Consider the following 12,217-nt stretch of genomic DNA (forward strand, 5'->3'; position numbering starts at 1 on the left):
TGATTAAAATGTTTGCCAAACACAAATGCTTTCCTGTAAAGCTTACAAACTTAATTAAAAGGGGGAAATCGAAAGAACTTCAAAATAAGTCCCATAAATTCGTTCCTAATAAGTAAACGAAAAATACCTAAAAACTAGTAAATACTCTTAGTTTTATTCGACATTTTCACTCTTTTATACACCAGGAGATTTTCCGGCACCAATTTTCATGCTGCCACTCACCAAAATTAACCAGATATCTTGAAATATAAATTTACCCAAATTGAAAATCACCTACTACAAAGCAATAATATCTCCTAGGTCCTGTACCGTCAACATTTATTTAACATCTAGCAAGAAAGACGTGCAAGCACCTGTTCTATAAAAGCAAGAGTATTGCGTCAATTTATAAGTAATTGGATATTGGAACGAACCCTGCTTTAAGCTCAAAATTCAAATTGCGTAAATGAAACACATTGTAAAGTTCTAATTTATTGGTTTCCTTTCAGAACAAGCCAATAGCAACTCTTGCATTTTTTGCACGTAGCTTATTGATTTCTAAATGTGCTTTGGAAAAGGGTGAAGAGAGAAAAATTTGATGGAGCCAAAAGTTGTTAGGTAAGCCTAAGACGTTTAACGGTAATTAAAATGAATTATCATAATATTTAATTAAAATTTAATTTGGTTATCAACTGAAAACCGCATGTGACATTTGTTCCGATTATATACAATTGTAAATTCTAATAATCATGTTCTAACAATTTATTTCATATTTTCAATTTTATTCATAGGTTGACAATATTTCTAAACGCTTTGAATAATATACAAGGTAATAAAATACAGGGTGGTTCAGTTTCCATAGCGGAAATTTCAGTGACCGATAGAGAATCGAAAAATAATATGAGTTTGTATATAACTATATAGAAATTTTAAATTTTAATTTTTTATTTTTTATATCCAGTGATGTAGGGCATGACAAGATACATCTAGTCCAAAAACTGTAAGAACTATAAAGCAAAAAAGCCCCCTGTATTTCTTTAACGAAGCTTTTCTCGAATATAGTTTATAATGCAAACTCATATTATTTTTCGATTCTCTATCGCTCTCTGAAGGTTCCGCCATTGAAACTGGACCACCCTGTATAAAGCAAGTTTTGAATATGGCATTAATGTAAGTATTTTGACTTTTCCCTTCAAAATACGCCCTTGAATGTATAATTAAGAATATGTATGTACAGGGTTATTGATTGAATTTAGACCACAAGTTTTACTTTTAGTTTTAGAAGAAAACTTTCCATACGAAAGTGATAGATACAAAGGTCTACTATATTTCTAGATAAATTTTATCCATACAGGGTGTCTCAAACTTACCTTTTTTTAAATGCGATGCCATATTTTTTATTGTAAATTCGCATTTTACGATAAATTTTAGGCCTATTTGACTAATATGTTCTGTATCGATACTCAATCAAACCACTCCAATACAAGCTTTATTTTTAGTTTTAGACGAAAACTTTTCATAAGAAAGTGATAGATACGAAGGTAGGACTATATTTCTAGATAAATTTTATCTATACAAGGTGTCTCAAAATTACGAGGCTAACCAAACTTACTTTTTTTTTAAAGTACGTTGGGTGTTATTTTTTAATTATATAAATTAATATTGTTTTTCAAGTAGCATAATTTAATTAAATTATAAATAAATAAGCATTAAACCTGCAAAGTTGGTATTATTTTAAACGATTTGAAATCAAACACGCTAAGAAACAATTTGTGTTGTACAAGTTTTAATTTTTTAAGACACTATGTATAGTTAAAATTTATATAGAAATATAGTAGATCTTTGTATCTACCACATTTATATAGAAAGTTTTGAAATGATTGTATATATAAATTGTATACAAACACATTTTGCTCTATAATGACTTTTCCCATTTCTCATAACTCTGTGGCTCTATAGGAAAATAGAGCAAAGCATATACATGTTCATTGACACAACATTCTCTTACATTTGGACTGCGATTTAGAACATAAAATATGTTTATCTATGTGGTCATACAGTTAATTTCTAATCAGCTATTGCTTAAAACAAATGTTACAAAATGTAAAGTTCAAAGCACTTCATAATGTTACATCTTCTTCAACTCTATACAGTTTCAACTACCATGGTTCAATCTATTCTTCCCTTAAAAGATAACAAAATACCAGATTTAAACTGTTACTAAAAAAATAATTGTAGTGTAGGTGTGTCAGTAAGACTATTTCCTTTGGATCATGGAGTTACTTACCTAGTTTATTTCCATGGCCATATTTTATGAAATATTAATAAATCACCCAGTATATATGTTGTAGTAGTTTTTCAAGATTTTGTTATTTGTATGTGTATTAATTTTTGGAATATTATTTATTAATGTTTAGGTTTCATATAATTCTACTTATAAGACCTACAGAAGAAATGCATGACAATAGCAGACACTTTACCATAAAATTTCCATTATTTGACTAAATTGCAGATATAATTTTGTTCTACTAACTAATATAATCTGAGAGCTATGAGGTAAAAAAATTGGGGTAATTTAAAAAAAAAACAAATCTAAATAAAACAAGTCAATGGGAAAGAATACACTGGTGTAGGCCTGTACCTGAATTCACGACCCTGCAAGCAGGACGTCTCCATATTGAACCAATTTTGTGGATTTACTGTCGGGAATCATGGAAACATTTTATTCTTCCTAAACTTTTATAACCGGCTACAATTTTATTTGTCTTCGTTGCGATTTTACTCAATTTTTATATTCCAGGGTTATCGTTTTGTTTTGGAGATACACATGCACAAACCGGTACTTTGTCCCAACTTGCAATTCTCTCCAACATAGGTATACCGAGAGAAAAACAAAAAAGTTTCTATTGCACGTCATATCTCTTTAGGGTGGAAGAGGGTAGTTAAATTTTCTACAAAAGAAGTCTAAAGAATGTTTGCACTGAAGTAAAATGAAAAAGCAATTTTCTTGCGAGGAAATTCATAACAAACTCCTTGCAATCGTTTTCACATTAACGTCAAGTTAGCGCTTGTCGACATCTGACCACCCCCTGTGCGAATCCCTAGACTGTCGATTAAGCTTCTCGTAGATCGGAAGTTACTGATTTTTCTTAGGAGTTAAAAATAAATTCAAAAAGTACTAGATTCAACTTATCAACCAGTTAAAACAACCGCTTTCTTATCTAAGCGCTCGGACTAATCCGGCTGGGAAATATGGAAATACCATTTCAACTCTTGAAACGACAAGCACATGTGTCGACACTATTAAATTAAATTTCTTTCCTTTACGAAAAGAATGGCTCAAATTTCTCAAATTCGAATTATCTACTTTACATTCATTTTAAATTTAGAGCGCGAAGGAAAACTTCGAACGTTTTTAATATTTAATTTTCTTTGATTTATGAATGTAGTCGTGTTCAGGTTTAAATAAGCGGAACATGTGGGCCTAAAATCATTGACGGAACTTTGAGAGAAATTCAGCGAATATTAATGGTCTTTCTTGAATATCTTCAGTTCTTTAAGTTACTTTTGCCCTTTTAGCTTTTTACGTTTATTACATTAAAGTATGAAAATCAATATGTAGTGTAATCAAAATCAAAAAAGAGTTAAATTGATTGTGTGTTATGAGAACTATAAACCGAAAGTGATATTTCAGTTAAAAATTGTACTTGGATTAACCATAAAGTTGGTAAAATAATAATAATTAACTTTTTGTAAGTGATTTGCCATTATAGTTGTACCCCCACTAATTTATTGAAAAATGTTTCTACATTTTTCCTTTATGTTCTCGCATTTCTTATCTTTAGAGAATTCGTTACACTATTTTTGTATATTAGTTAGTTCCTGCTAGTTTATTAGTACCTATACAATAAGGTGTCCTAAATTTGAGAAAACAACCTTTTATTTTTTAAATAGAAAGACTATTTTTTTTATTGAAATTTGAATTCTACACAAAATTCTACTTAAGTACAATGTCTGTTTTGATTATTTGATTCATCAGTTTATGTTGGACTTTTTTTACTACTGGACAAGCTGAAAATATATTAGACATAATAACAATATCTACAAAACTCGTATTTTGTATTTTTTTGCTAAATTAATTTTACACGACAGTAAGTACAGGGTCTTTCACTGGGGACTAAACCCCCCTTTTTGGGCTTCCCTGTATGTGATTAAAAAAAAACGAAATAGCCATTTGATTTTAGTACCAAAATATTCCTAACCTTCAAATAGAAGAGCCAATAATGGTATTTTTTCAAATGGATCACCCGGTATATTTAACTATTTTCAGAATGTGCTCGAAATCCTGCAAATATTTTTACAAAAACAAAATTTTTAATAATTTTTCAAAATTTGTTTTTGACAAACCTTGTATATTGTTAAAAAAATTATAGAGAGTTATAGAGAGTTAATTATAACTCTGGAATCATAGCGATAAATAAATGAGTGTAAAATGAACATGTTTTACAATTTTACAACGAACTAAAATAAAATATTAAGAAATAATGATAACTTTAGTAATTCGAATGCTCTATATGGCGCCTCCATTATTTTCAAAGCAGGTTCTATAGCCTCTCAAACCTTTCAAGACTTGCAGCGATAACAAAGTTATTCTGGTTAAGCCTATTAATTTCCAATGTAATTTTGTCAGTTTCAAATGACCCCATAAGAAAGTATCCAGTATTGATAGATCTGGACTATTCGATGGAGACTGATTCTTCTGTATATAGCTAAAAGTAAATCTTCCAACAAATCACCTCAATATTTTCTTGAAGAAATTGCATATATCTTCATATCCAGTTAAGGTCCTGTTATAAAATATTGGACCAATTATTTGATTATTCAAAATCCCACACCACACATTGACGGACGTTCTATCTTCTTAAGATTGATTTCAGACCAAGTTCGAACATTATGACGATTATACATTCTGCTTGTAGTAAAACTCGCTTCGTCCGTAAAACATATTTTTTTAAGAAATCCGGATCTACATCTTGCTTTGTGATGAGCAAATTTGCAACGAATTGAAAGCGAAGTTCCTTTTATCTTGCATCAAGGTATGTAACAATGTAACTGTTCGTCTTGCTTCTCGTCCTGCCCTATACCGAATGTCTCTCATTTCTTCTGAAATAGAATTTTCTGGATAAATCTTAAAATATTGAATAATTTCACACACCAGAACTCTTCGTTTCTTGTCGTGTAGGGTCTTGGTGTCTTCAAATATTAGTTTTATACTAATTATGCTATTATGGGAAATGGTCCTATTATATTTTGCAAAATATCGACGCTGAGTAGCTCCGGCATTTTCTCCACTCTTATAAAACGTTTTTTCTTGCAAATATTTGCAGAATTTCCACATTAATTACATACTGGAAAGCTCAAAAAGGGGGGTTGGTCAGTCCTCAGTAAAAGACCCTGTACACTATACACGAAAAAAGAAGAAATATGTTTATTAGAAAAACGCAATGTGTGTCAACTGCGAGAGTTCGAATACAAAATACAAAATTGTTTTCTACATGATTATTGTGTGAAGAATTGTTATATGTATGTACATTGTGTGTACCATGTTCTATAACAAGATCAAAATCCAAGCTACTAATAATAGATAAGTAATGGTTAACTATCACAGAAAGTTGATGTGGATGTTTGTTAAACTGTCTTTTGTGGACATGCAGATGGTATACAATGGATATTTCTTAACTCAACTGTTAAGGGAAAATCTAAATATTAATTGAAGTTTAGTTATTAGGATTTTTATAAAGAATTACCCTAACCAATTTTACAATTTTCGTGAAACTCATAAGTGATGATATTAACAATAAACAATGAAAACATCTTCTGTTCACAAACATACGCAGTGGACAATATTTGCTTGCAAATATAACACACAACATCAAGTGACAAAATGACTTCACTCAGAAAACGTGGAGTTTAAAAAACTGAATCTAATAAAAAACTTCACACTTGCAAAAAATATTTAATATTAAATTTTCTATATCGCGTCAAACTGAGAATAATCAACTAAATTTGCACATACTGTAAGAATTTTGTAGGGATGCACGGAGCATAGAACATCAATTATGAGGCAATCTAAACAGAATACTCTGCGGCATTGAGGGGAAACGTGTTAACACATGCGATTCACATGTCCTAGTCATTACAATCACATTACATCGCCATTTAATACTATCGTGCACGCGACTCGCACACGACTTCCTGATAACTTCACAACTCCAATTCTCCCTGGAAAATCCCTATACGCGTTCGATACATATTTCTTCTATTTTATCATAACATTGACAGTGGCGTGGTGTTGAATAGTTTTACATACTTTACTTTTGGTAGCAGTAATCTTAATTGTTTTTATCAGAAGTTAATTCGAAATTAATAACTCTCTCCCAATTCGCGTAAGAATTGGAGTGTATGAGTTGCTCAAAGGTAACGTGTAACATACTTCATCCAATCTTTGAGATGCCACTGGTGGAAAATGTGGTGTGATCCCTCTATGGAGAATTTAAAAGTTTTAAAGTTTTGTGATAGGAGGTTTATATTGGTAGATTATCTTCGGTTTCCTTGGTTGTTAGGGTACATATTTAATAAAGCTTATATCTACAGATAACAATTTATCGACAAATTAATCTTTCGCACAATTTATTTTGGGGTTTGTAATTTTATCTTGCTTTAAAGTGATAACGGGTCTTTAAAGCCCTGTCGCATTATAAGTAACACTCCACTAAAAAGAGTTATGTTAGTAACTATAAAATGTCTCCAAGATAAACGGTAGACGGAACACGAACCTGAAAGTGCCTTTTGAAATTCAAATTCTTCTACAATGCATTTCATCTACTCATTCCTATTCGAACGTTAAATATATTCTTTTCGATTCGTATTTAGGGACATTCGGTTCCAATCTATGCTTTTATCTGGAACTTTATGGAATAGAAAATGGTTATTACACGTAAAACCGTTGCATTTGAATACTACAGCCTAATCAAACTCTTAAATCCGAAACGTATTGCATAAAAGCCTTTCAATTAAAAACTGTATAAAAACTTGCAAATTCCCAGGCAATTTGGCCCTAAATCTCTCCACTGATTAAAAGAGTAATCATCCTGGCTACAGCGTCATCTGAATGATATAATCCCCTGAAACGGAACGTTTTTTCTTGTCATTAAGGATCCGATCCGTGTAACTAAAATCCAGGATAATTTGAAGGGATTTGTATTTGGATGACCAGCAACTTTAATTCATTGATAATTTTTGCGATAATTGCAGGGTATTAGAGAGAGTTCAGAAGTAATTTTACACTTTTTATAGCAAAAAATCCTTAAATCTACACTGGGTTAACAGAAAATCAAATTATAGGTTTTAAAATATATTACACAAATATTGGAACAAGCTATGATCCTTTTAAGTCACACATAGTTTTTCGGACGTTAATCAACTCTTTCAATAAACTTGCCGCTGTATTTTTTGTCATATTTACCGACTGGCTTTGTCCGTCAATTTTCAGGTCCAATTTAACCATAGCAGTCTCAGGTTCCATTATTGCAGAAACCTCTTCTAAACGATTTACTGAAAAATACCTCTCCAAAATGATAACAGAAAGTTAATAAGCAATTCTCACCTTGTATAGTTTTCTTCTTGAACACTTCAAAAAGAGTGCTATTATGTTCTTCAAACACCCTCTTAATAGAACTACTATGCTCATGTGGCAAACCTAATTGCTGAAGCTCAGATTGTAAAGCAGAGCTATCACAGCTGAATCGAGTTGCCGACGACAATAAGAACGTCAAGCATGCTATACAAGATTGCAGATCAACAGTTGAATCTACAGTAAATCATGATGACATTTTAAAACATAAAAATATGGATATTACACACCTGGGGTAGCTCCCACAAATAATTTATCTACTTTCTCCATCTGGAAGAAAATCTCATTATTACAGAAATGATTGAAATAATGGTGTGGTTATTAAGCACCTGAAGTGGAGGGGTGATAATTCCTTGGCATACAATTTGCGCAAGTGTTTTTAATGTTGGGGCAGGTAGTTTAGATAAAGTGTATACTTCAGCCAGAATCCAGTCTGGACAGTCAGAGTCTCCATTAAAACGAAATCTCTAAGACAAAAAAAATAATGGTAAATATATTATTAGTACTTTTTATACTGCAATGACCAAGCTGCAAATGTGTGCTAAAATTTCAATAAGTACACCACAAGAAACCACACAAAATTCAATTCAAAAAAATTATAAAATAAGTATACATCCAGCTTAAAGTATAAGAGAAAATAAAGAAATGTATAATGATGGGATCTACAAAATTACCTAATTTCAGGCTCTTGCTATAAATAAATCACTAAGATTTAAGGACTAGAAAAGACTATGGAAAGAGAGCCCATTGGAAGCATTAATGGGCCTAAGCTCTTTGTTAATGAAACTTTCTGTACCTAAACATTTTCTGAACATCTAACATCTTGAATTTGCCATTAAGTGAAATATTGTGAACTAAAAACTGGCAGTAAAATGTGTTGTATGTGTATTCCAAAGTCTTTTGTCATTCCGTGTCTACTTTTCTTTATAGACTGTATCCTATTGGTATTGACACTGATGTGTGTGATTTTATATAGCAAGTTTTCAGGAACTACTCATAACTAACTAATAACATAATATTTTAGGGCTTTCAGAGATTTACTCCGTTACAAATATAACATGTTTTAGTGGGTTACCCCAATTTTTCCCAGCAAACAAAAAAATTAATACTATTCTCAATTATTAAAAAATTACTTCTAAGTCAATTTAAATAAAGCAGAACTTTACCATCTTTTTTTAATAGCCTGGAGTACTAGTCGTCACTCTAAAAATCACACTTTAACTGATATAAGAAACAATTATTTTAAACAAAAATAAACAATCTAAAAACAACAAACATAACCAAAAAATGTTTGCATTGACGTTTAGTTGGGTGCGTTCCGCCCTCTAGTAGTTGAGTTGAAACATGAAACTCAGAGAAATCTGTATCAAAGCCTTAGTTGTAAATTAAAAAATAAAACAGTCTCTTGTTAAAAATAATTTCGTATTCACAAATTTTTATTATAAAATAATCATGAAATGCTTTAATTTTTACATTTACAAGTCTGTTGCGCCATCTTTGGGGTGGAACCTGAATCTATGTTAAAACATGTGTATAGTGGATAGACCACGGGATTTTGCATTGTTTCAACCCACTTTGTCACGTGACCCAGCACACTTTTGATCTCACAAAATTGAGTGGAGAAATTTTCATTGTATATATTAGTTTTAATAAATTTAACATTGTAGCAACCACTGCTAAATAAACAACACACCTTTAAGTGAAAAAAAAAAGCCAAAATGTTTAGGAGTATGATACAGACAAAAGAAAACAACATTCCCTTATGAAAAGAGGAATAACTTAATTTCGGAACGACCCCCTCGATAGCGGTGACACGTAAACACGTCATCACCACACTGCATATGATGATGGTGAAGGAATTGAAAAATCAACTGGAAGAAAAGTTTGACTCGTGGCGTTCAGTAGTGGTTTGGCTTTCCTGTAAATTACTTAATTCTATAACCAACACTAGTTAGTTTAGCATAAAGGTATGTAGACCTTTTAAGGTCTTTAATTTCAACAGTCCTTTATTTTATAATATTTAATTTTGCGGTGTTTTTAGTTCAAAAATGCAACCAAAACTCACCCTCCTGTTGGCGGTGCTCACCATCGGCTGTTTAGCTGAAGAAAAAGTTGGAGACGTTCAAGGAGCTAGGCTATTGGTGTCCAAACAAATCCTGAACAGATATTTAGTTCAAGGAAGAGATATTGAAGTTAGATACTTGCTACATAACATTGGAAAGGCTCCAGCTGTGAATGTACAATTGATTGACCGCGGCTTTAACTCTGATGCTTTTGAAGTAGTTGGGGGACATTTGTCCACCCAGTTTGCTAGAATTCCACCAGAATCAAACTTCTCACACATTGTGGTTGTAAGGCCAAACAAATATGGTTACTTCAACTTTACCAGTACTGAACTTAGCTACAAGCTGTCTGATGCCCCTGATGCTAAGGTGAGTGTTGCTATTCTTGGAAATATTTGGTGTTAATTGAATATGTTTGGTTGTAGACTCAAATAGCTTACAGTAGTGAGCCAGGTGAAGGTGGTATTGTAGCCTTCCGTGACTATGACAAGAAGTTCTCAGCTCATTATTGGGACTGGCTAGCTTTTGGCTTGATGACATCACCTTCCCTAGTTATTCCTCTATATCTCTGGTACAACAGCAAGAGCACTTATGAGAAGTTGACTAAGTCCTCAAAAAAATACTAGTATTGGGCTTATTTTAAAAATTTAATTTATTTTTGTTGCATTCTTTGTTTCTATACTGGCATTTTTAAGTTATTTTGTTTATTGATTCAATATAGAATCCATCCTGAGTAGGTACTTGAAGGAATTTAGGGTTGTAATTGAAAAATCAAAGTTTTATAATTGGTATTTGTAATGTACAAGATTTTTTGAGTTCTGAGTGTGATCATCTTTGTTGTTCATTCTTAATAAGGCTGTAATAGAATTGTCATTTTTCATCCATGTTGTACAGTTTCATAAATTTTTTTAGGCTTTGAATTTTGTAGTAAGGTGTTGTTCAGAGTATTTAAATAAACCATAATTTTTTTTAATTTGCTTTAATTGATGTTAATAATCAGGATATGTATTTGACATTACTTGGATCAGTTGTTCCTTGTCCTACCAATGGTAGACTAGTAATTACCTGATATGGGATTATTGATGTTGTCATTTTATGAAAATATGTTTTCAGTGAGACTTAACAATAACATTCTGATAATAAATATTCTTAGATAAATGCATAAAAAAGGTTTTAGGCTAACTAGAGTGTTTTTAATATAAAGCATGCACTGTGGGGTGAACTCTTGGCTGTATTTTAACACTTTATATTTCAAAGTAAAGTAACTCTTTATAAATACTAAATGAGTTGGCAAGGGATCTCTTCACCCATTAATTCCTTAAGAATAGTAAGTAATTTCGGTAGTTGCATAGAATTAACCTGTACAAAATAGACGTTTTTTGATGTTTATATGTAGAAAGCCTCAATCTGTTTAATATAAAGCTAGATGTGTAGCATATTTTAAACTGCGTTTTGTTTTTCATAATATAAAATATGTACTTACATGTGAACGCATTTTCTGCCTAAAATACAAGGTTTTTTTCAAAAAGTTTCTATGTTAGCGCTCTAAAATGGTGTATTCTACAGGGTGTTGAAATTAACAAAAAAAAATACTTTTTAATCATACAGGAAACAGCGTTTGTAAGCCTGAAGGTTGGTCTTAAGCTGAAAGTCAATTGTTTTGGAGAAAAATCAACTTTTGTGTTGTGAAACACATGTTCAATTTATTTAAACGTTGGAACAAGTAACAAACCCGTTATCTCATAAACGCACCATTTTTAGAGAGTAAGTTAGTAAAATTTTTGTTCTTTTCATATTTTGTATTATTCTGACGTCTTGCGCATATATTATGAAGCACCCTGTATTTTGACCTTCGACACTAACATCACAATACGCATCTCAGTTACTGCAACGTTCTAAAAATTATAAACTTTCCAGATTAATAAAATTGTAAAACCAGTTGATAGAAGCACCTTTTTTACAAAAGTGAACTGGAACTTGCCACCAAAATATCTTTAAATTAGAAACGTTTACTAGAAGTCTGTAAAGCTTTTAAAAAACAAGGAAAATAGCATATCAGGGTTTTGCAAAAACCTCAAATGTGCCTCAGTAGCTGCCTGTGCATGTGCAGCTTTATTTGGTACACATTTCCTTCAGTATTATTTGCGTATGTTAGCACGCTTCAGGTAGAAACACATGTTCTTAAGTTTATATTTCTTTACTTCTCTCCTGTGTACATTGCTGACAAAACCTAAATTTTTCTCCTTCCTCCTCACCACAGTTGCTGTATAACGCTCTGCTATATAGCATTAGATATTTTATAATTTCCCTACTATATAACTTGCTACATGCAGATAAAAGATCTCTTACAATGTAATTTTAACATAATATAGCAATAACACGTCGACACGTTTATACTAATACATCAGGTCCTGTAGACGCCGTTGTATCAAGCAGCGCTTCGTTTTCACTCCAATCACAAACTTAAGTGTGAACTAAACTC

At 31.6% G+C, this 12,217-nt stretch overlaps 2 protein-coding genes across 2 annotated transcripts; one reads left to right on the forward strand and one right to left on the reverse strand.

Moving 5' to 3' along the window:
• Positions 1-7,377: 7,377 nt before the first annotated feature.
• LOC145739049 (COMM domain-containing protein 4) lies at positions 7,378-8,998 on the reverse strand. Its single transcript, XM_081994367.1, has 5 exons — positions 8,839-8,998; positions 8,002-8,139; positions 7,903-7,942; positions 7,646-7,849; positions 7,378-7,593 (listed from the first exon to the last, which is right to left on the reverse strand). Exons 1-5 carry the CDS (start codon positions 8,839-8,841, stop codon positions 7,418-7,420), a joined length of 561 nt encoding a protein of 186 aa, XP_081850493.1. The 5' UTR covers positions 8,842-8,998; the 3' UTR covers positions 7,378-7,417.
• Positions 8,999-9,480: 482 nt separating this feature from the next.
• On the forward strand, positions 9,481-11,180 carry SsRbeta (signal sequence receptor beta). The gene is made up of 3 exons (XM_081994362.1): positions 9,481-9,639; positions 9,714-10,104; positions 10,161-11,180. Exons 2-3 carry the CDS (start codon positions 9,721-9,723, stop codon positions 10,359-10,361), a joined length of 585 nt encoding a protein of 194 aa, XP_081850488.1. The 5' UTR covers positions 9,481-9,639; positions 9,714-9,720; the 3' UTR covers positions 10,362-11,180.
• The last annotated feature ends 1,037 nt before the right edge of the window (positions 11,181-12,217 follow it).

This window comes from Ips typographus, linkage group LG16 (assembly GCF_016097725.1).
Source record: "Ips typographus isolate SLU linkage group LG16, UJ_Ityp_2.0, whole genome shotgun sequence".
NCBI classification, from domain to species: domain Eukaryota; kingdom Metazoa; phylum Arthropoda; class Insecta; order Coleoptera; family Curculionidae; genus Ips; species Ips typographus.

What these genes read in the sequence shown, in the direction of transcription:
- LOC145739049 (XM_081994367.1), bottom strand. An exon ending in TTATCACCCCTCCACTTCAG is followed by an intron (nt 7,943 to 8,001) that starts GTGCTTAATAAC and finishes ATTTTCTTCCAG; the next exon opens with ATGGAGAAAGTAGATAAATT. An exon ending in CAAGAAGAAAACTATACAAG is followed by an intron (nt 7,594 to 7,645) that starts GTGAGAATTGCT and finishes GGTATTTTTCAG; the next exon opens with TAAATCGTTTAGAAGAGGTT.
- SsRbeta (XM_081994362.1), top strand. Translation starts at nt 9,721, where the DNA reads ATGCAACCAAAACTCACCCTCCTGTTGGCGGTGCTCACCATCGGCTGT. An exon ending in CTGATGCCCCTGATGCTAAG is followed by an intron (nt 10,105 to 10,160) that starts GTGAGTGTTGCT and finishes GTTTGGTTGTAG; the next exon opens with ACTCAAATAGCTTACAGTAG.